Source organism: Hyperolius riggenbachi, chromosome 2 (genome assembly GCF_040937935.1).
Source record: "Hyperolius riggenbachi isolate aHypRig1 chromosome 2, aHypRig1.pri, whole genome shotgun sequence".
Classification (NCBI taxonomy): domain Eukaryota; kingdom Metazoa; phylum Chordata; class Amphibia; order Anura; family Hyperoliidae; genus Hyperolius; species Hyperolius riggenbachi.
This window is the reverse complement of record NC_090647.1, coordinates 170,701,582-170,722,981: the sequence shown is the minus strand read 5'-3', so window position 1 is coordinate 170,722,981 and position 21,400 is coordinate 170,701,582. Positions and strand designations below refer to the sequence as shown.

General features: G+C 43.2%; 1 protein-coding gene across 4 annotated transcripts in view; it reads left to right on the top strand.

Annotated features, from left to right (window-relative positions):
* Positions 1-21,400, top strand: part of DIAPH3 (diaphanous related formin 3) — an 847,513-nt gene that overhangs the window by 522,994 nt on the left and 303,119 nt on the right. For all 4 annotated transcript variants that reach the window (XM_068267828.1, XM_068267829.1, XM_068267827.1 and 1 more), the window contains one exon: positions 10,568-10,731. In XM_068267828.1, coding sequence (XP_068123929.1) covers positions 10,568-10,731 — 164 coding nt within the window. The remainder of the gene's footprint in view (positions 1-10,567; positions 10,732-21,400) is intronic.

Sequence of the window (21,400 nt, the reverse complement as noted above, 5' to 3'; positions counted from 1 at the left end):
GGTTGGACAGGAAAGGCTACCCTTTGTTTTCTGGCAACTAAGAAGAAGGAACACCATTGGCGGGCTGCCACGGTACTCCTGCAGCCAGTTAACCACTTGAGGACCGTGGGCTTTACGGACCGGCCACTTTTTTTCCATTCAGACCACTGCAGCTTTGACGGTTTATTGCTCGCTCATACAACCTACCACCTAAATGAATTTTGGCTCCTTTTCTTGTCACTAATAAAGCTTTCTTTTGGTGCTATTTGATTGCTCCTGCGATTTTTACTTTTTATTATATTCACTAAAAAAGACATGAATTTTGGCAAAAAAATGATTTTTTTAACTTTCTGTGCTGACATTTTTCAAATAAAGTAAAATTTCTGTATACATGCAGCGCGAAAAATGTGGACAAACATGTTTTTGATTAAAAAAAAAAACATTCAGTGTATATTTATTGGTTTGGGTAAAAGTTATAGCATTTACAAACTATGGTGCAAAAAGTGAATTTTCCCATTTTAAAGCATCTATGACTTCTCTGACCACCTGACATGTTTCATGAGGGGCTAGAATTCCAGGATAGTATAAATACCCCCCAAATGACCCCATTTTGGAAAGAAGACATCCCAAAGTATTCACTGAGAGGCATAGTGAGTTCATAGAAGATATTAATTTTTGTCACAAGTAAGCGGAAAATGACACTTTGTGAGAAAAAAAAAAAAAAAAGTTTCCATTTCTTCTAACTTGCGACAAAAAAAAATGAAATCTGCCACGGACTCACCATGCCCCTCTCTGAATACCTTGAAGTGTCTACTTTCCAAAATGGGGTCATTTGTGGGGTGTGTTTACTGTCCTCGCATTTTGGGGGGTGCTAATTTGTAAGCACCCATGTAAAGCCTAAAGGTGCTCATTGGACTTTGGGCCCCTTAGCGCAGTTAGGCTGCAAAAAAGTGCCACACATGTGGTATTGCCGTACTCAGGAGAAGTAGTATAATGTGTTTTGGGGTGTATTTTTACACATACCCATGCTGGGTGGGAGAAATACCTCTGTAAATGACAATCTTTTGATTTTTTTACACACAATTGTCCATTTACAGAGTTATTTCTCCCACCCAGCATGGGTATGTGTAAAAATACACCCCAAAACACATTGTACTACTTCTCCCGAGTACGGCGATACCACGTGTGGCACTTTTTTGCACCCTAACTGCGCTAAGGGGCCCAAAGTCCAATGAGTACCTTTAGGATTTCACAGGTCATTTTGAGAAATTTTGTTTCAGGACTACTCCTCACGGTTTAGGGCCCCTAAAATGCCAGGACAGTATAGGAACCCCACAAATGACTCCATTTTAGAAAGAAGACACCCCAAGGTATTCCGTTAGTAGTACGGTGAGTTCATAGAAGATTTTATTTTTTGTCACAAGTTAGCGGAAAATGACACTTTGTGAAAAAAACCAATAAAAATCAATTTCCGCTAACTTGTGACAAAAAATAAAATCTTCTATGAACTCACCGTACTACTAACAGAATACTTTGGGGTGTCTTCTTTCTAAAATGGAGTCATTTGTGGGGTTCCTATACTGTCCTGGCATTTTAGGGGCCCTAAACCGTGAGGAGTAGTCCTGAAACAAAATTTCTCAAAATGACCTGTGAAATCCTAAAGGTACTCATTTCACTTTGGGCCCCTTAGCGCAGTTAGGGTGCAAAAAAGTGCCACACTTGTGGTATCGCCGTACTCGGGAGAAGTAGTACAATGTGTTTTGGGGTGTATTTTTACACATACCCATGCTGGGTGGGAGAAATAACTCTGTAAATGGACAATTGTGTGTAAAAAAATCAAAAGATTGTCATTTACAGAGGTATTTCTCCCACCCAGCATGGGTATGTGTAAAAATACACCCCAAAACACATTATACTACTTCTCCCGAGTACGGCGATACCACATGATTGGCACTTTTTTGCAGCCTAACTGCGCTAAGGGGCCCAAGTCCAATGAGTACCTTTAGGATTTCACAGGTCATTTTTGTTTCAAGACTACTCCTCACGGTTTAGGGCCCCTAAAATGCCAGGGCAGTATAGGAACCCCACTAATGACCCAATTTTAGAAAGAAGACACCCCAAGGTATTCCGTTAGGAGTATGGTGAGTTCATAGAAGTTTTTATTTTTTTGTCACAAGTTAGCGGAAATTGAAATTAATTGTTTTTTTTCACAAAGTGTCATTTTCCGCTAACTTGTGACAAAAAATAAAATCTTCTATGAACTCACCATACTCCTAACGGAATACGTTTGGGTGTCTTCTTTCTAGAATGGGGTCATTTGTGGGGTTCCTATACTGCCCTGGCATTTAAGGGGCCCTAAACCATGAGGAGTAGTCTTGAAACAAAAATGACCTGTGAAATCCTAAAGGTACTCATTGGACTTTGGGCCCCTTAGCGCAGTTAGGCTGCAAAAAAGTGCCAATCATGTGGTATCGCCGTACTCAGGAGAAGTAGTATAATGTGTTTTGGGGTGTATTTTTACACATACCCATGCTGGGTGGGAGAATAACCTCTGTAAATGACAATTGTTTGATTTTTTTTTACACACAATTGTCCATTTACAGAGAGATTTCTCCCACCCAGCATGGGTATGTGTAAAAATACACCCCAAAACACATTATACTCCTTCTCCTGAGTACGGCGATACCACATGTGTGACACTTTTTTGCAGCCTAGGTGCGCTAAGGGGCCCAACGTCCTAATCACAGGTCATTTTGAGGCATTTGTTTTCTAGACTACTCCTCGCGGTTTAGGGCCCCTAAAATGCCAGGGCAGTATAGGAACCCCACAAGTGACCCCATTTTAGAAAGAAGACACCCCAAGGTATTCCGTTAGGTGTATGGCGAGTTCATAGAAGATTTTATTTTTTGTCACAAGTTAGTGAAAAATGACACTTTGTGAAAAAAAACAAAAATCAATTTCCGCTAACTTTTGACAAAAAATAAAATCTTCTATGAACTCGTCATACACCTAACAGAATACATTGGGGTGTCTTTTTTCTAAAATGGGGTCAGTTTCTGGGGTTCCTATACCGCCCTGGCATTTTACGGGCCCAAAACCGTGAGTAGTCTGGAAACCAAATGTCTCAAAATGACTGTTCAGGGGTATAAGCATCTGCAAATTTTGATGACAGGTGGTCTATGAGGGGGCGAATTTTGTGGAACCGGTCATATGAAGGGTGGCCTTTTAGATGACAGGTTGTATTGGGCCTGATCTGATGGATAGGAGTGCTAGGGGGGTGACAGGAGGTGATTGATGGGTGTCTCAGGGGGTGGTTAGAGGGGAAAATAGATGCAATCAATGCACTGGGGAGGTGATCGGAAGGGGGTCTGAGGGGGATCTGAGGGTTTGGCCGAGTGATCTGGAGCCCACACGGGGCAAATTAGGGCCTGATCGGATGGGTAGGTGTGCTAGGGGGTGACAGGAGGTGATTGATGGGTGTCTCAAGGTGTGATTAGAGGGGGGAATAGATGCAAGCAATGCACTGGCGAGGTGATCAGGGCTGGGGCCTGAGGGCATTCTGAGGGTGTGGGCGGGTGATTGAGTGCCCTAGGGGCAGATAGGGGTCTAATCTGATAGGTAGCAGTGACAGGGGGTGATTGATGGGTAATTAGTGGGTGTTTAGGGTAGAGAACAGATATAAACACTGCCCTTGGGAGGTGATCTGACGTCGGATCTGCGGGCGAACTATTGGTGTGGGTGGGTGATCAGATTGCCCGCAAGGGGCAGGTTAGGGACTGATTATTGAGTGGCAGTGCCAGGGGGTGATTGATGGGTGGCAGTGCCAGGGGGTGATTGATGGGTGGCAGTGACAGGGGGTGATTGATGGGTGGCAGTGACAGGGGGTGATTGATGGGTAATTAGTGGGTGTTTAAAGGAGACAATAGATGTAAACACTGCGCTTGGGTGGTGATCTGATGTCGGATCTGCGGGCGATCTATTGGTGTGGGTGGGTGATCAGATTGCCCGCAAGGGGCAGGTTAGGGGCTGATTGATGGGTGGCAGTGACAGGGGGTGATTGATGGGTGATTGACAGGTGATCAGGGGGGATAGATGCATACAGTACACAGGGGGGGGGGGGGGGTCTGGGGAGAATCTGAGGGGTGGGGGGGTGATCAGGAGGGGGCAGTGGGCAGGGGGGGGATAAAAAAAATAGCGTTGACAGATAGTGACAGGGAGTGATTGATGGGTGATTAGGGGGGTGATTGGGTGCAAACAGGGGTCTGGGGGGTGGGCAGGGGGGGGTCTGAGGGGTGCTGTGGGCGATCTGGGGGGGGGGAGAAACAGTGTGCTTGGGTGCGACACAGGGTGGCTGCAGCCTGCCCTGGTGGTCCCTCGGACACTGGGACCACCAGGGCAGGAGGCAGCCTGTATAATACACTTTGTAAACATTACAAAGTGTATTATACACTTTGTATGCGGCGATCGCGGGGTTAACATCCCGCCGGCGCTTCCGTATAGCCGGCGGGATGTTGCGGCGGGCGAGCGGTGACAGGCGCCGGCAGAGGATCGCGTCACGGATGACGCGATCGCTCCGCCCATGCCCTTACAAGGACCACCGCCTCTGTGGGTGAGCTGGTCCTTAAGGGCTCCACTTCCCGGCCGCCCCTGTGCGTTAGGCGGTCGGGAAGTGGTTAAACAAGATTTCATGGTCAACTGTATCAAACCCCACTGAGAGATCAAGCTGTGTCAGGATGGAACACTCGTCTCTGGCCATGAGCAGATCATTGCAGATCTGGACAAGGACTTTTTTTGCAGCTGTATTTCTTCTTGAAGCCAAATTGTAGAGGGTTGAAGATGTTTTTTACTTGAGAGCCTGGCTTTAAGTTTGACATAGATTACCTTTTCAATAACTTTTTCCAGAAAGTGTAGTTTGCAGAAAGGTCTGTAGCTGCTCAAAATGTCTGGTTTCTTGAGTAGTAGTGACCTGATGATTGCTTTTTTTCAGGCAGGTAGGAAACTTCACAGCTTGCAGGGAACAGTTCACTATTTTGTGAATTGTTGCATGAACAGATCAGGGCATTGGAACATGGACTGTGTTGGGCCAGGGTCCAGGTCACACAAGTACTGTAGTTTGGTGAAAGGTTAGGAGGATGTTTGCGATATGTTTTGGTGATTACCTTGAAGTCAGACCATGGCATTACAGTAAGGGCTCGTTTCCACTATAGCGTTACGAAATCGCCGGCGAATCACCGCAGGCAAATCGCATGCGGGTGCGATTCCGCATGCGTTTTTTGCCGCGATTTCGCATGCGATTTCGCATAGGTAAGGCTGCATGCGATTTTAACCATGTCACTGCCTGTGTGAATTAACATGGGTACCTATGCGAAATCGCATGCGAAATCGCGGCAAAAAACGCATGGGGAAAACGCATGCGATTTCCCTATTAAATACATTGCGTGCGATTCGCCTGCATTCCACACGCAGGCGAATTCTGAGGCCCCTACCCTGCAGATTTTTTCTGCACAGAAAAACGTGCGGGGAAACGCACAAGTGGAAACAGTCCCATCCACTTCTACTGACTGTGCGGATCCGCATGCGTTGCCCGCATGCGGATTCGCGATAGTGGAAACGGGCCCTAAGTTGTTTTTGTATCGATTATGAGGCTCAACATAGGTTCTTGGTGCTGTGGATTTAATGGATTCAAAATTCATTACTCTGTTAAAATAGCTCAAATTTCCTGTTACTGTGCTTCCTAAAAACATTAATTAGACCATTACAAGTCATTAGCTGGCATGTTCCTTTAAAACTACTAAAATGTTTATTAGTAAGTGTAATGCCAGCAAATCACGGTGATTATTTTTAAATTTTACCTCCGTGCCCCATGCTGTTTGCTAAATGTGTGCTTTTAAAACTATTAACATACTTTTCATTGCAGCGTAATAAAATATTAATTGCTGAATTTTAAATTATCGCAGGCCTGCATATTCACTTACATTATGTAGTACGTTATATTCCACCTTTAGTTTTAGGTTAAACAGTAAATGATATCATTTGAAAACGTTCCCTGTCCTTTTTGACCTTTGCTATTTAACACCGGATTTTCATTAAGGTATAGTAATTAAAAAAATGCTGAAGCAGAGTTTTCCCAACAAACAATTTAATTCTTAATAAGTTCTACAGGAATGGGAAGTTAGGTTTGTCTAGATCAGTCAGTCTAGAGAATTATAATTGTGCATTGCAAAGTATAGAGTAGATGTGATGTGAATACAGTAGTGAATCAGCTAGCCAAAGGTAACAAAGTTACTTGTCTTTAGTTATATTTTCAGTATAAATAAAGTGTCTGTTGTCCTTGTGCTCTTCTTCTAAGTTCCACTTTGGTAACTGTGCTTATCAGTGCTGAACAAACCATTTAACTTGAAGCATTTCTACTGTCTTCTAAAAAATTCTAGCGGAACATCGCTAAAATGGTTAAACAACGCACGTTCTCCTGTTGTGAGGCTTCAAATCCGCATCCAAACTGGAGAGAACAGTATATTTTGTACTTGTTAAACACAAATGTATCAACACTGAAATGTAAACAAACACTCTGAGAAACTGTCTCTGCTTTAGGCACACACAGTGTTCAGAATAGCTCATTAGAAGATTTTAATATATAATAAAAAACAGTTATACTAGAAAAATAATAAAATACAATGCCAGCTTTCAGGGCATGAAAAACTACACTTTGGAAACTTGTAATTTGTAAACAGACCATATTATGTGTGCACAAAAGCAAATATGATAACTGTATGAGTAATAAAAGTAGGAAAATATATTTTTATTCAATGTTATGTCAGTGTTTCCGACCACTTTAAGTGAATGCTGAATGTGCAATCTTAACCTATTTTGGTTCCTGGACGTAGTTTCTACCATGCGCGCTACCGCAGCCGATCGCTCGCGCGCTCCCGGCCCGCAGTTCGTTAGCCAGGCAATCAGTGAATCGGGCTATGGTGCCCGATCACTGATTCCTCTCCCCCGCTGAAAAAGCAACAGCTTCTCTCGGAAGCTGCGCCTTTTCTGGCTGTTACCTCCCCCATGCGTCGCTCTAAGCGTGTGTTACGCTTAAAGTGACGTCATGTAAACAAACTCATGGCCGCCATCTTGTGGCCAAAAAGTAATACTACAACTAAAAGTAAAAAAAAAATGAAAATCAACACACATTTACATTATAACACTACTGTTTACCTCCAACCCTCCCAAAACTACCCAAATAAAATGTTTAATATATATATATATATATATATATATATATATATATATATATATATATATATATATATATATATATATATATATATATATATAAACATGTAAATATTTACCTGAGGGTCTAAACTTTTTAAATATCAATGTAAAGATGAAATATTTCTAATTTTTTTTATTTTAAACTTGTAAATAGTGATGGATGCAAAACGGAAAAAATGCACCTATATTTCCAAATAAAATATTGTCGTCATACATTGTGATAGGGACATAATTTTAACGGTGTAATAACCGGGACATATGGGCAAATACAATACGTGAGTTTTAATTATGGAGGCATGTATTATTTTAAAACTATAATGGCTGAAAACTGAGAAATAATCAATTTTTTTTTCGTTTTTTTCTTATTCTTCCTGTTGAAATGCATTTACAGTAAAGTGGCTCTTAGCGAAATGTACCCCCCAAAGAAAGCCTAATTGGTGGCAGAAAAAACAAGATATAGATCAGTTCATTGTGATAAGTAGTGATGAAGTTATAGGCTAGTGAATGGGAGGTGAACATTTCTCAAGTGAAAACGACGGAACGCGAATGGGTTAAAGGAGCACTACAGCAAAAAACTGTAATATGTAAAATATGTGAAAACCTATACAAATAAGTGTATTTTTTTTCAGAGTAAAATGAGCCATATATTACTTTTCTCCTATATTGCTGTCACTTACAGTAGGCAGTAGAAATCTGACAGAAGTGACAGGTTTTGGACTAGTCCATCTCTTCATAGGGGATTCTCAGCAAGGCTTTTATTCTTTATAAACAATGATGCTGGCCAGCTTCCCTGCTCGCTACACAGTTTTTTGGCCGTTGGACGGAGCAACTGCCATTCACTAAGTGCATTTGAAAATAAATATATCCCTGAGAATCCCCTATAAAGAGATAGACTAGTCCAAAATCTTTCACTTCTGTAAGATTTCTACTACCTACTGTAAGTGACCGCAACATAGGAGGAAAGTAATTTATGGCTCATTTTACTCTGGAAAAAATGTACTTCTTATTTATATATGTTTGCACATATTTTACAGTTTTTCGCTGTAGTGCCCCTTTAACCACTTCACCTCCAAGGATTTTTTCCCTTAAAAACCAGAACAATTTTCACCTGTCAGCCCTCCTTTTATTCATTCACCTATAACTGTATTACTACTAATCCCAACAAAACAATCTATATCTTGTTTTGTTTTGTTTTTTTGCCACCTATTAGGCTTTCTTTGGTGAGTACTTTTTGCTAATAATTATTTTATTGCAACTGCATTTTAACGGGAATAATAAGAAAAAAATGGGAGAATAAAATCACTATTTCTCATTTTTCGGCCATTCTAGTTACATGCTAATACATGCTACCGTAATTTAAACCCACACAATTTGACAATTTGTCCCGGATATTGCAACGTTAAAAATATTTCCTTAGTACTATGTAAAGGTATATTTTTTTCAGTTTTGCCTCCATCACTATTTACAAGCCCATAGTTTAAAAATTAACAGTAATATAATCTCTTGACATATACTGTATATTAAAAAAGTTCAGCCCGTAAAGTAACTATTTGTGTTTTTTCATTGTAAATATTTTAATGCAAAAAAAATATTTGGGTGATTATGGGAGAGGGTGGGAAGTAGAGTGTTTATTTTAAATGTATTTGTGGGCCTTTAAAAAAAAAAGTGTGCAGGTGCAATTTTATTATTTGACCACAAGATTTACTTCTTTTGCCCACCTGTAGTACGCTAAATAGGAAGTAATGCATGGATATACTCAGTCGGAAATAAACAAATGATCGCAGCATCTCATTGATGCCTGCTATCATTCACACGGCGACAGAGATTAATGAATGGGAACTGTGTTCCCATTAATTTAATAAATGTCCTGTGTAACGATCGGCTGCAATAATGAGCACGGAATCGCATGGAGATGAGCTGGAGTGAGCATCGGCAAGGGACATAGTAGCTACGACCTTGCGAGGTTGTCACAATTAAAATATATGTAAACAAATACAGATAAGAAGTGCATTTCTCCTAGAGTAAAATGAGCCATACATTACTTTACTCCTATATTACTGTCACTTACAGTAAGTAGTAGAAATCTGACAGAACCGGCAGGTTTTGGAGTAATCCATCACCTCATGGGTGATTCTCTGGGATTTCTGTATTTTCCAAAAGCACTTAGTGAATGCCAGTTGCTCCGTCACACTGCCCAAAAAAAAGTGTACGGTGAACAGGGAGGCGGGCCAGTATTTTTATGGAAATCTTTTTCAGGGAGTGTCTTTATAAAGAATAAAGGCCACACTGAGAATCCCCTATGGAGAAATGGACTAGCCCAAAATCTGTCGATAATGTCAGATTTGTACCACTTAGTGTGACAGCAACATAAGAGACAAGTAATTTATGGCTCATTTTGCTCTGGAAGAAACAATCTTCTTAACCTCCTGAGCGATAATCCCGAGCTGAGCTCGGGGTATAACGCGCAGGAGGATTTCTCAGGCCCTGGTGGGCCGATTTGCATAATTTTTTTTTTGTTACACGCAGCTAGCACTTTGCTAGCTGCGTGTAACTTCCGATCGCCGCCGCTCGCCGCCGATCCGCCGCCGCTCGCCGTGCCGTGCAGCCCCCCCCCCCTACCGACCCCTTGCGCAGCCTGGCCAATCAGTGCCAGGCAGCGCTGAGGGGTGGATCGGGACTCCCTCTGACGTCACGACGTCCATGACGTCGGTGACGTCATCCCGCCCCGTCGCCATGGCGACCGGGGAAGCCCAGCAGGAAATCCCGTTCTGAACGGGATTTCCTGCTTACTCTGATCGCCGAAGGCGATCGGAGTGGGTGGGGGGATGCCGCTGCGCTGCGGCTATCATGTAGCGAGCCCTGGGCTCGCTACATGATTTAAAAAATAAAAAAATTTAAAAAATAGTGCTGCGCCACCTCCTGGGCGATATAATTGTATCGCCCAGAGGGTTAATTGAATGTGGGTGGATAGATAGATGGATATCTGGTGGACTGCTGCATACTATTACATATATAGAAGAACAGTCTCTGCCTGCTCCTTATGCTTTATAGGACCTGTAATAATAGTGTGCCCCTTCCCCTTCCACCAACCTTATAGTGGATATTCTATAACATCTAACATGAAACTCTACAAACAGTAGAAGGATAACTTTGGATCTCTAACCTGTGCTGAGATATGTGGAAGAACGTATGTTTTGGGTCACTGACAGCAATATAGATCCAGTGAAGGATTACAACCTTCACAGGAAAATGTGTTCCACTTTATTGTTGCTTGTTGTTTTAGTTTATTCCATTCTTATATTTACCTTGACAGCAATTTACAGCTTTGCAGTCACTGCAAGAGAACAATATAAAAAGCTCTCAAGGATGTATGAAAACATGGACAAGCTCTACCAAAGTCTTATGGAATTCTATGTCCTTGATGCAAAGAAAGTTTCTATAGAAGAATTTTTCACAGATCTGAATAACTTCAGGACAATGTTTATGGTATGTGCTACAGCTTCTATGTGCTATGGTTTCCATGTGTCCATTTCTTTAATTTCTGACTGGGTGCTCACTTTTACAAAAAAATGTTTATAAAGTATGTTTGTATTTCGTAGCACTGTACAGTGTACAGGGTTAAGTAGGGAGTTAAAATTATTAATAGTACACCATTATATACTAAAATGCCCAACAATATACTTTACAAATACATATTGTATATAGATCTTACAAAATACAACATCTAATAGTCCCTGGACACGTGGGTAGATCCAAGGAAGTGAGCCTACCCAGAAACAACATGCCTTGGTTTGCTTTTGTGATGTTTAGCCATGGATTACATATATATTTTTGGGGTGAAGCACATATGTAAATAGTAGGATATTCTGTATTTCAGTTTACTCCATACCTTATTCAGTGTTCTCCCCAGGCTCTTTTAGCCGGGTGCTCCACCCAGCTAATTTTGGTGAGCACCCGGCTGTCATTGGCTCGCCTCCTCATCTTTCTCTTATGCTGTAAGCAGAATTGCGCCAGCCCTGCATTCCCCCCTCGCATCCCACCTGGCTACTTTTTCATGCCTCCCGGCTGGAAAAAAATTCTGGAGGGAACACTGCTTATTGTTTCTAGAGCAAAACACTAGTTAGGATGGCACAGCTGGAGCAGAGGAGATAGCCCGGTGCATGGCTGTTTCAAGGAGTGTGTTTTTAAGGATACACTTAAAGGTTTCAAGACTCAAAGCATGATAAATGCAGTAGAATTTATAGTAAATTCTAAGGTACCAGGAAAAGTAATTTATTATATCAGAAGTTTATTATATCAGAAATGGTCATACATTGTATATTTATACAGACACATTTGCTGGGAGCGGAGGACTAAGTTTACTATATCCAGTTGTTTACTATATCAGTTTACTATAACGAGGTTCTACTGTACTGTACAGAAAAGAGTTCAGAGTAGAGGGGAATTCACTGAGAACTTGTGTATGAGTGGGAGGAGTTGCCCAGTGCACTGTATTTGTGAGATGGAGACATCGTTGTCGGATATAATATTTGAGATACATTGGAGAAACACCACTGAAGGTTTATAATAATCATCATCATTTCTGTCTGAATTGGAAGGAGGAAAGAAACCCTTTAAAGAGGCACTTAAGTCACAAAAAAAGAGTTTTACTCACCTTGGGCTTCCCTCAGCCCCCTGCAGCTGATTGGTGCCCTCGCCGTGTCTCTCTCGCCTCCCGTGGTCGCTGGCGGGAGCGGGAGGATCAGAGAGACACGGCGAGGGCACCGATGAGCTTTTTTTTAGTGACTTAAAGTTCACTTTAACCACTTCACCACAAAGGCGTTTTTACCATAACGGACAAGGGCGATTTTCACCTATCAGTGCTCATCCCTTTCATTTGCCAATGGCTTAATCACTACTGATCACAGTGAAATGATCTATATCTTGTTTTCTCTAATTGTCATCTGGGACAACCCGAGATCCGGCTCCGCCCAGGATCTGGGGAAACTCCACTCCAAACCAAGAAGTTTAAAAGCCCCCGCCCTCCCTCATTCCTCAATCCTCAGTTTATTCCGTCACGAAACACCATTGGAAGCAAGCTCCCATCTAATTTTTATTATTTTGTGGCACTCACCGGAGGGTGGGTTTATTTGCTAAGAAGGGCAGAGGAACAGGGCAGTGTGAAGCGATTTACGGAGGTAACGCTGAGCTGCAGGTTCCTCTGCATTACTAAGGTAGCGACCAAGTGTGGGAGAGTGGTCTGCATACCTTTTCCTCTCTTCGCCAGACGCCGGCTCTCAAGGCGTATTAGGCATCTGTGGCTTCTGGGTGTGATGTCAGGCGCAGAAGGAGGGGCGAGAGCGTGCTGATGTCACGCGGCCGCAAGGGGGGAGGATCGCGGAGATCCAGGAAATAAGTCAGTGTTTTCCTGGCGTCTCCTCCAGCGCGCTGTGTCCATTGAGGAGGCATGCCGCAGCAGCAGTCAGAGGTGGCAGGCACGGCACCTAAGTCCTCCACACAGACGCAGCCATCTGGGTCTGGGGTGGTAAGTCCTCCAGTGGAGGGTGATATTTTTTGATATATTCTAATCACCTTTGGATGACTTCTCAGTTACATGTCTATTTTTCTGTGTTTTATTATAGGCAAAGACTGAGTCTAGAACTAATTTACGCCCAGATATAAAAGATGTGGGTTGTGTAACACTAAAATTGCTCCAGATGCCCCTAAAAATGTTTGTCAAGCATGCACAGATTCTATTGTAGTATCTGAGACATCTAACATTTTAAAAGGAGTTATGGAGGCAGTTAATAAGAATATGCAAGAGACTCTAGATAGATTTGAGTCTTTTGTTCCTCCCCCCACTAATTCCCTTCCAGGTCCTTCTGGTTTATTTTCTCAGCCACCGACTATGCCTGATATATTGGGAGCTGAGGAGGAGGAAAATGAGGAAGAGGAGGGGGAAGATATTTCTGGGTCAGTCTCTTTATAAGAGGGGGAACAGCCCAGGTCAGAGGATTCAGAGAAAGAGGATATAGCAAGGACTCCTAGATTTCTTTCTTCTCCGGATGAATCTTCTGAGTTATTAAAAGCGGTGTACTCCACGGAACAAATTAAGGAATCTGTTCCGGAGATTACACCTCAGGATCAGGTGTATTCAGGTCTTGGCCAATCTACAGGGAGAGTGTTTCCTATTCATAAAACTCTACAGAAAATTATTACCTCACAATGGCAGAATCCTGAGAGGCCTTTGTTTATACCTAAATCATCCAAAAGGAAATTTCCTTTTGCTCAATCAGAGATTGACAAATGGACTAAATGCCCAAAGCTTGATGCATCCTTGTCTAAGTACTCTAAAGACTCTGACTTATCTTTTAAAGACTCTGGGGTCCTCAAGGATGTGATGGACAAAAAGGTTGATTCCCTCCAAAAGAAGGCTTGGGAATCGGCGGCTTTTGGCTTTATCCCAGGGATTTCAGCCACCTGCATCTCACGCAACCTGAGAATTTAGATGGATAATTTAGTTAAACAAATCTCTAAGGCGGTTCCTCTTAAAGATTATGCAGCTTCCCTCCTGGTTGTTCTTAAAGCGGTAGCCTTTTTAGAGGGCGCGGTCACTGAACTTAAAATACGGGTATCGGCACGTACTACGGTTCTCATTACCTCTGCCCGACGAGCTGTGTGGTTGAAAACCTGGGAGGGAGACCAGACATCTAGAAACAAGCTTTGTGCTATTCCATTTGAGGGTAATCTTTTATTTGGATCAGGCTTAGAGGATATTTTAGCCCGTTCTGCTGAAAAAGGGAAGCAATTCCCTAACAGGAAGAGAAATCCTAGAACTAGGCCTTTCGTTCCTAAAAAACAAGGAGGTGAACAGGTAAAAAATAGGAATGTGCAGAGGAAATGGTCCTTTCCGAAAGGAAAGGAGAAAGGAGGGTTCATTCTTGGCAAGACTGAACCCCCAAGCAGAATACCGTATATACTCGCAAGCAAGCCGACCCGCATGTAAGCCGACCCCCCCCAACTTTTACCTGAAAAAACAGGAAAAAATTATTGACCCCCATATAAGCCGGGGGGTATGAAATGCTGGCCGCGTGATCCCCCCCAGTGTGTCCCAGTATAGCTAGTATAGTGCCCAGTATGGGTAGGTAGTCCCCCAGTATAGCTAGTAAAGTACCCAGTATAGCTAGTAAAGTACCCAGTATAGCTAGTAAAGTACCCAGTATAGCTAGTATAGTGCCCAGTATAGCTAGTATAGTGCCCAGTATGGCTAGTATAGTGCCCCAGTATAGCTAGTATAGTGCCCCAGTATAGCTAGCATAGTGCCCCAGTATAGCTAGCATAGTGCCCCAGTATAGCTAGCATATAGTGCCCAGTATTGCTAGGTGGGTGGGTAGGTAGTTAATGCCCCTCCCCGCGGCCGCGCTGCTATTACCTTAGGCGGTGCCGCTTCCTCTATACCCGTCCAGCTCCGTAACTAATTCACAGCAGCGCACCCCTCGGCGGCTGCTGTGTGATGACGGAGAAAACCATAGAGAGCGGCTTCCTGTAGCGGCGATATGTATCGCCGTTACTATGGGAACCGCTCTCTATGGTTTCCTCCGTCATCACACAGCAGCTGCCGAGGGGAGCGCTGCTGTGAATTAGTTACCGGAGCAGGAAGGGGATAGAGGAAGCGGCGCAGCTTAAGGTAATAGCAGCGGCGGCCGCGGGGGGAGCAGGGAGGGGCACTACCTACCCACCCACCTACCCATACTGGAACATAACTCGCAAGCAAGCCAACCCCCCAACTTTTTGGGCCACTTTTGGGGGGTGAAAAATGTTGCTTGCTTGCGAGTATATACGGTAAATGACGTTTTAGCAGTAGGTAATTTATTTTCGGTTGGAATGGGAGAGATTAAATCCCAATCCCTTTGTTTTGCGTATCATAAAAAAAGGATATCGCCTTCAGTTTTCAGTCAAACCCCTTGGAAGGAAGTTTGTGAATTAGTTTCTGAAAGACCCCGAGAAGGCCAGAGGTCTGGAAATAGAAATACAGAAACTTCAAGAAAAAAGAGTAATTATTCCAGCTCCCCAGGGAGAAGAATTCCAGGGGTACTACTCCCATGTCTTTCTGGTGAAGAAAACCAGCGGGAAGGGCTGGTGCACACCGAGCAGGTTTTTCTGCGCTTTTGCAGCCGCTTGCGGCTGTGGATACGCTTGGTCAATGTATCTCAATGGAGTGGTTCACACCAGAGCAGGAGGCGTTTTGCTGAAACGCATACTCCCGGGGTGAGGCATTTTTTGGATTGCGGAGGCGTTTCTGCCTCCAATGTAAAGTATAGGAAAAACGCTAACCACTCTGAAAAACGGCATTTCAGAGCGGTTTTGCAGGCGTTTTTGTTACAGAAGCTGTTCAGTAACAGCTTTACTGTAACAATATATGAAATCTACTACACCAAAAACGCTTCACAAAACCGCAAAATGCTAGGTGAAACGCTACAGAAAAATAAGAAAAAGCGTTTCAAAATCTGCTAGCATTTTGCGGATCTGCTAGCGGGTTTTGGTGTGCACCAGGCTGGAGTTAAGATTTATTTTGAATCTAAAGTCTCTCAATCCTTTTCTGACTTACAAGAAATTCAGGATGGAGTGCATTTATTCAGTAAGGGGTCTATTGCAGGGGAAGGAGTTCTTTGTCTCAATAGACCTCCAAGACGCCTATCTGCACATCCCGATCTTTCACAGACATCAGAAATTTCTAAGGTTTGCAATCTGAGCTCCTTCCCACATACGCCATTTCCAGTTTGAGGCACTCCCATTTGGCATAGCATCAGCCCCACGGGTGTTCACGAAGGTTTTAGCAGAAGTCATGAAGGAGTTGAGAATCCAGGGAATTTCAATAATTCCATATCTGGACGATCTTCTGGTTTTTGCAGAAACAAGAGATCTGGTCTGTTCACACAGAGATATTGTCATCGAGACGACATCTCAGGCTGGGTGGATGGTCAATTACAACAAGTCAGCTCTGGAACCAGTCCAACAAATTACATTTCTGGGCTACAGGATAGACTTGATAAAAAATGAAGATCTTTTACCTCCAGACAAAATTCTGAAGATACAATCAGAGGTAAATTCTCTGATGACTCGAGAGGCATCCTCTCTTCGTCAAATCATGAGAGTCTTCGGTCTATTTTCAGCATCCATTCCAGCAGTGACGTGGGCTCAGTCTCACGGCAGATGCCTTCAAACCCTGCTTCTTTCCAATTGGGACAAATCAAAGGATTCCCTGGATCTTCTGATTTCTATTCCCGAGTCAGTGAGGTCCAACCTACTGTGGTGGTTGAACAGTCAAAACCTGAGCGAGGGTCGTTTTTGGAGACAGATGCATCCAGTAAAGGTCTTTATGGATGCAAGTTCCTGGGGCTGGGGGGCAACAGCCAGGGGAAAACATGCACAAGGAAGTTGGCCTCAGACAGTAAGCAAAAGATCATCCAATTTCAGAGAACTGATGGCAATTCAGAGGGCTCTTATATTTTTTTCAGTCCCTGATAGAAGGGAATCATGTGTTGGTATTTTCGGACAACATCACGATGGTGGCTTATCTTTCAATACAGGGAGGGATGAGGTAATTCGATCTCATGACTCTCTGTTCGGAAATTATGATCTGGGCAGAACCTCGAGTTCTGTCTTTGGCAGCGATCCATATAAAAGGGTCTCTCAATGTAGAGGCGGATTTTTTAAGCCGCCAGCAGATGAACCAATCCGAATGGGAACTCCATCCGGAGGTTTTTCAGATGTTCGTAGAGAAATTTGGGGTACCGTAGATAATCTCTGAGCATCCCCGAAGAACGCGAAAGTAGGATGTTTCTTCTCTCTTCACAGATGCAGCAGGTCTCTGGGATTGGATGCTCTGAGTCTTCCTTGGGAATTTGTTCTAGGTACGCTTTCCCTCCAACAGTTCTAATTACCCCAGGTCCTTCTAAAGCTACAAAGAAAAAGGAGGAAACCTTATCTTGATTGCACCCCAATGGCCAAAAAGGCCATGGTATGCAACGTTACTGAGAATGGCGGTACAGCCTCCGTGGCCTCTACCTCTTCATCCAGATCTGTTAATTCAGAGGCCTCTAAGTCATCCCAGACCACAGTTATTCAAACTGGCAGAAAGGGTAATTTTGAGACAAAAGGGTCTTTCAGAGAAGGTTTTATAGAGACCTTAATGAGGTGTAGAAAACCTGTAACTGAGAAGATTTATCGAAAAGTTTGGAAAGTCTGTTTAGCATGGTGTGATTCTCATTGCAAGAATCAGAATTTAACCAGTTCTGTTCTGGAATTTCTTCAGGACGGTTTCGATATGAAATTAGCTCCCAGCACTCTCAAGGTCCAGTGTTTAGCTCTATCTATATTGTTGGATAGACACTTAGCACAAGAGGAATTAGTAAGAATTTTTTTCAAGGCATTACAGAGATCTACTCCTGTTAAGCTAAAGATTTTTCCCTCAGTGGGATCTGTCTTTAGTGCTTAAGAGCCTTACAGGGGGTCCTTTTGAACCCATAGAAAGTATTGATATTACATTTTTGACACTCAAAATAACTTTTCTAATTGCTATAATGTCGTCCAGACGTTTGGGCGATCTTCAGGCATTATTCATTAAGGATCTGTTTCTCGTTATCTGTCCTGACCGTGTGAGACTCAGACTAGATCCGTCTTATCTACCTAAAGCAGCCTCTGAATTCCATAGGTCTCGGGAATTATTCTGCCTTCATTTTGTTCCAGGCCAGCTGGGGTTAGAGAGGAATCCTTTGTTTGGATGTTAGGAGATCTTTACTTATTTATCTTTCCAGGACTAGAGAATTCAGAAAATCTAGTAATTTATTGGTTCTATTTTCAGGGAAAAATAGGGGTCAGCAGGCATCCAGACAGACAATTGCGAGATGGATTAGACAGACCATTACCTTAGCCTATGAGGGCAGTGACACTCCCTTACCAGATAACATTAAAGCTCACTCAACTCGCTCTTTATCCACATCATGGGCAGAGAGGGCAGGAGCCACCATACACCAGATTTGTCAAGCGGCAACATGGTCAAATGCATCTACCTTTATCAAGCATTACAGAGTGGATGTTTTATCACAACAAGACCAGTCGTTTGGCAGAAAGGTGCTTCAGGCAGTGGTCCCTCCCTAGGTGAGTCTTTAGCAAAGACTTCTTGTCTATCTCTCAGGTTGTCCCGGATGACAATTAGAGAAATACTCCTATTAGACCTACTGGTAATGGAGTTTCTGGTTGTCATCCGGGACAACGTCTATAACCCTTCCCGCTAATCGGGAGCACAGGGAATTTTTAGTCACTTGTAGGTGTCTATTTCTTCCTTCATCTTGGTGTTACTGGTATACTTACTTTCAGACGCACTGAGGATTGAGGGAGGGCGGGGGCTTTTAAACTTCCTGGTTTGGTGTTTCCCAAGATCCTGGGCGGAGCCGGATCTCGGGTTGTCCCGGATGCCAACCAGAAACTCCATTACCGGTTGGTCTAATAGGAGTATTTTTTCACCACCAATTGGGATTTTTGGGGTTGATATTTGTTTTCAGTAATTACTTTATTTTCTATACATTTTAAATGGTAAAACAAGGAAAAAATGAAAAAATACACTATTTCTCCAATTTCATCCCCTTTAGTTTTAATATAAACACTGCTACTGTGCATAAAACCTACTGCTGCTACTGCAGCAGAAGGCCGTACCGGGTGTCACTCCTGTCGGCTACGAACAGGAAACTGAAGTTACGCATATGCAGAGGCTCACCTATACAAAATTGGAAAAATATTGCCTGGTCTGATGATCTGATGAGTCTTGATTTCAACTGCAACATTTTATAAATAACATGAAAACTTAGATCCATCCCGTTCAGGCTGCCGGTGGTGTAATGTTGTTGTAATTCTTTCAGGATGACACCATTAGGTTTAGGCGTCTTCTGTGGTTTGAATCCCCAAATGGGTCACTGTATTATCTTTTACCATGCAGACAATTATATATTCATTTTCAACTATTGATTTTTGCAGAACAGTTTATGTTCAACATGTTTCTTAAATCAGAAATGCTGGATGTAATGCATATGATTAAAATCAAATGTATGAGCTTTGTCTCATTTCACTCTTGTGGGAAGGGAAGTGGAGGAAAAAGAGGGTGTGTGTGTGTGTGTGTGTGTGTGTGTGTGTGTGTGTGTGTGTGTGTGTGTGTGTGTGTGTGTGTGTGTGTGTGTGTGTGTGTGTGTGTGTGTGTGTGTGTGTGTGTGTGTGTGTGTGTGTGTGTGTGTGTGTGTGTGTGTGTGTGTGTGTGTGTGTGTGTGTGTGGGGGGGGGGGGGGGGGGGTTATGATTGAGGAAGAAAGAGAGGAAGGAAAAATGGGAACGGAAGGGAAAAGGTGGGGGCTGGGGAATACTTGATTAGGAGGGCAGGGGAATAAAGTAGAAAACATATGGTAGGGGAAGGAAATTGATTTGTGTAAAAAGGGGGAAGAAGTGGAGGGGGGGGACCTTTTGAAAGAGACTTAACTTAGGTGAGCTGAACTTTCTTTTATTTGCTGCACTCTGGGTGAAGCCCATGAGTCTTTTTCAATGATTATTTGCTGTGCAAGACAGAGGTCTGTTTGCTTTATCTTTTTGGCTGATAGATTAATTTGGTGGTCTCTATGCCTATGCGTTTTAAACCAACTCAAAATCTATAACATCTACTTCCATATTTGTCATTCCCTTTTCTTATGACAGTTTCCTCAACCATTCTTTTCTGAGGGAGCTACTCTCAAAATGTTTTGATGAAAACTATGATGCAGATTAAAAACAATCCAGTCTGAAAAATTGTGTAGCTGTCATGCGGTAACAATGTTTTAACCTTTAGGCTAATTTCACACCAGGACGTTGCGTTAGAGGGGGCGTTAAGGTCGCATAACGTCCCCCTAACGGAACGCCTGGTGGTGCTGGATCTGGACGTCAGAGTGAGCCGCGTTGTGCAGCTCACTCTGGCGTCAGTGATGCCTTGATGCGCACTCTTGTGCGCATGCGGCATCACGTGGTCCCGCCGGCCTATCGCCGCACCGAGCGGCTGCTCCAGGAAGTAAACACTGCACGTCATAACGTGCAGTGAATATTAATTAGCCATGTGCCTGGCCGCTCTCCGCTCCTCCCCCACATTACTGAGCATGTGCAAGCAGTCTAACGCGGCTCAGCCGCGTCCAAAGTACTGCATGCAGTACGTTGTCTTGTGGCGCAGCGTTACAATGTAAAGCAACGTCCGCACTGTGAACAGCCCCATTGATTTTTCATTACTGTGCGGTGGGCTGCGTTACAGGCTGCTCTAACGTGCACCTGTAACGTCCCACTGTGAAACCAACCTTAAATCCATTTGTATCTGCTGTTACCCCGAGTTAATTTTCTTGGTCACACTTTAGAGTAGCGGAACACCCCCAGTAATTTTGCATATGTTCTACACCTGTAAGTGCATGACTGCATTTAAATAAGAGGTAGTGCCAAATTTCAGGGACCCTCTGGTTCTCACTATACGAGAGCGCTGCTGGTCTCAAAGTATGGGAATCTGTTATACACCCCTCACTATTCCTCTAAACCCGCAGCTGAACTCTGATCCCCTACCTTTCGTGTCCCTACCTCTCCCTATAGATTGCAAGCCTTCGGGCAGGGCCCCCCTCCTTGTGTCTCCTACCTGTTCATGCACCTTCAATACCATACACCCATCCTATGGATCTGAGTGAACCTAACTTGCCTAATCTCCATGCTCCCATCCAGTGACTGACTAAACATTACCTTGTACTCGTACCGTGCTGCGTTATCTGGTTTGCATGTATTCCTGTATTGTCGTATTGCTGTATGTCACCCCTAAATGTCCAGCGCTACGTAATATGTTGGCACTTTATAAATACAATAAATAAATAAATAAAAATACAGCATAAAAATCTGGTATGTGAATTAACCTATCACTAATTTCACAACCTTAACCTTTGCAAGAATTAAAAAAAAAGTCTGTTTTTCATTAATTCTTTACAGAATTAAATCATTAATTCACCACTAATTGCTTGCAGGATTAGGTACCTTAAATCAACTTAAATATAATTTAAGCCATGGCTGTATCCTAATCTTCCTGTGGACAAACAGACTTATTGCATAGCGTGACTGGAAGCCTTGTGGCCTGGGAA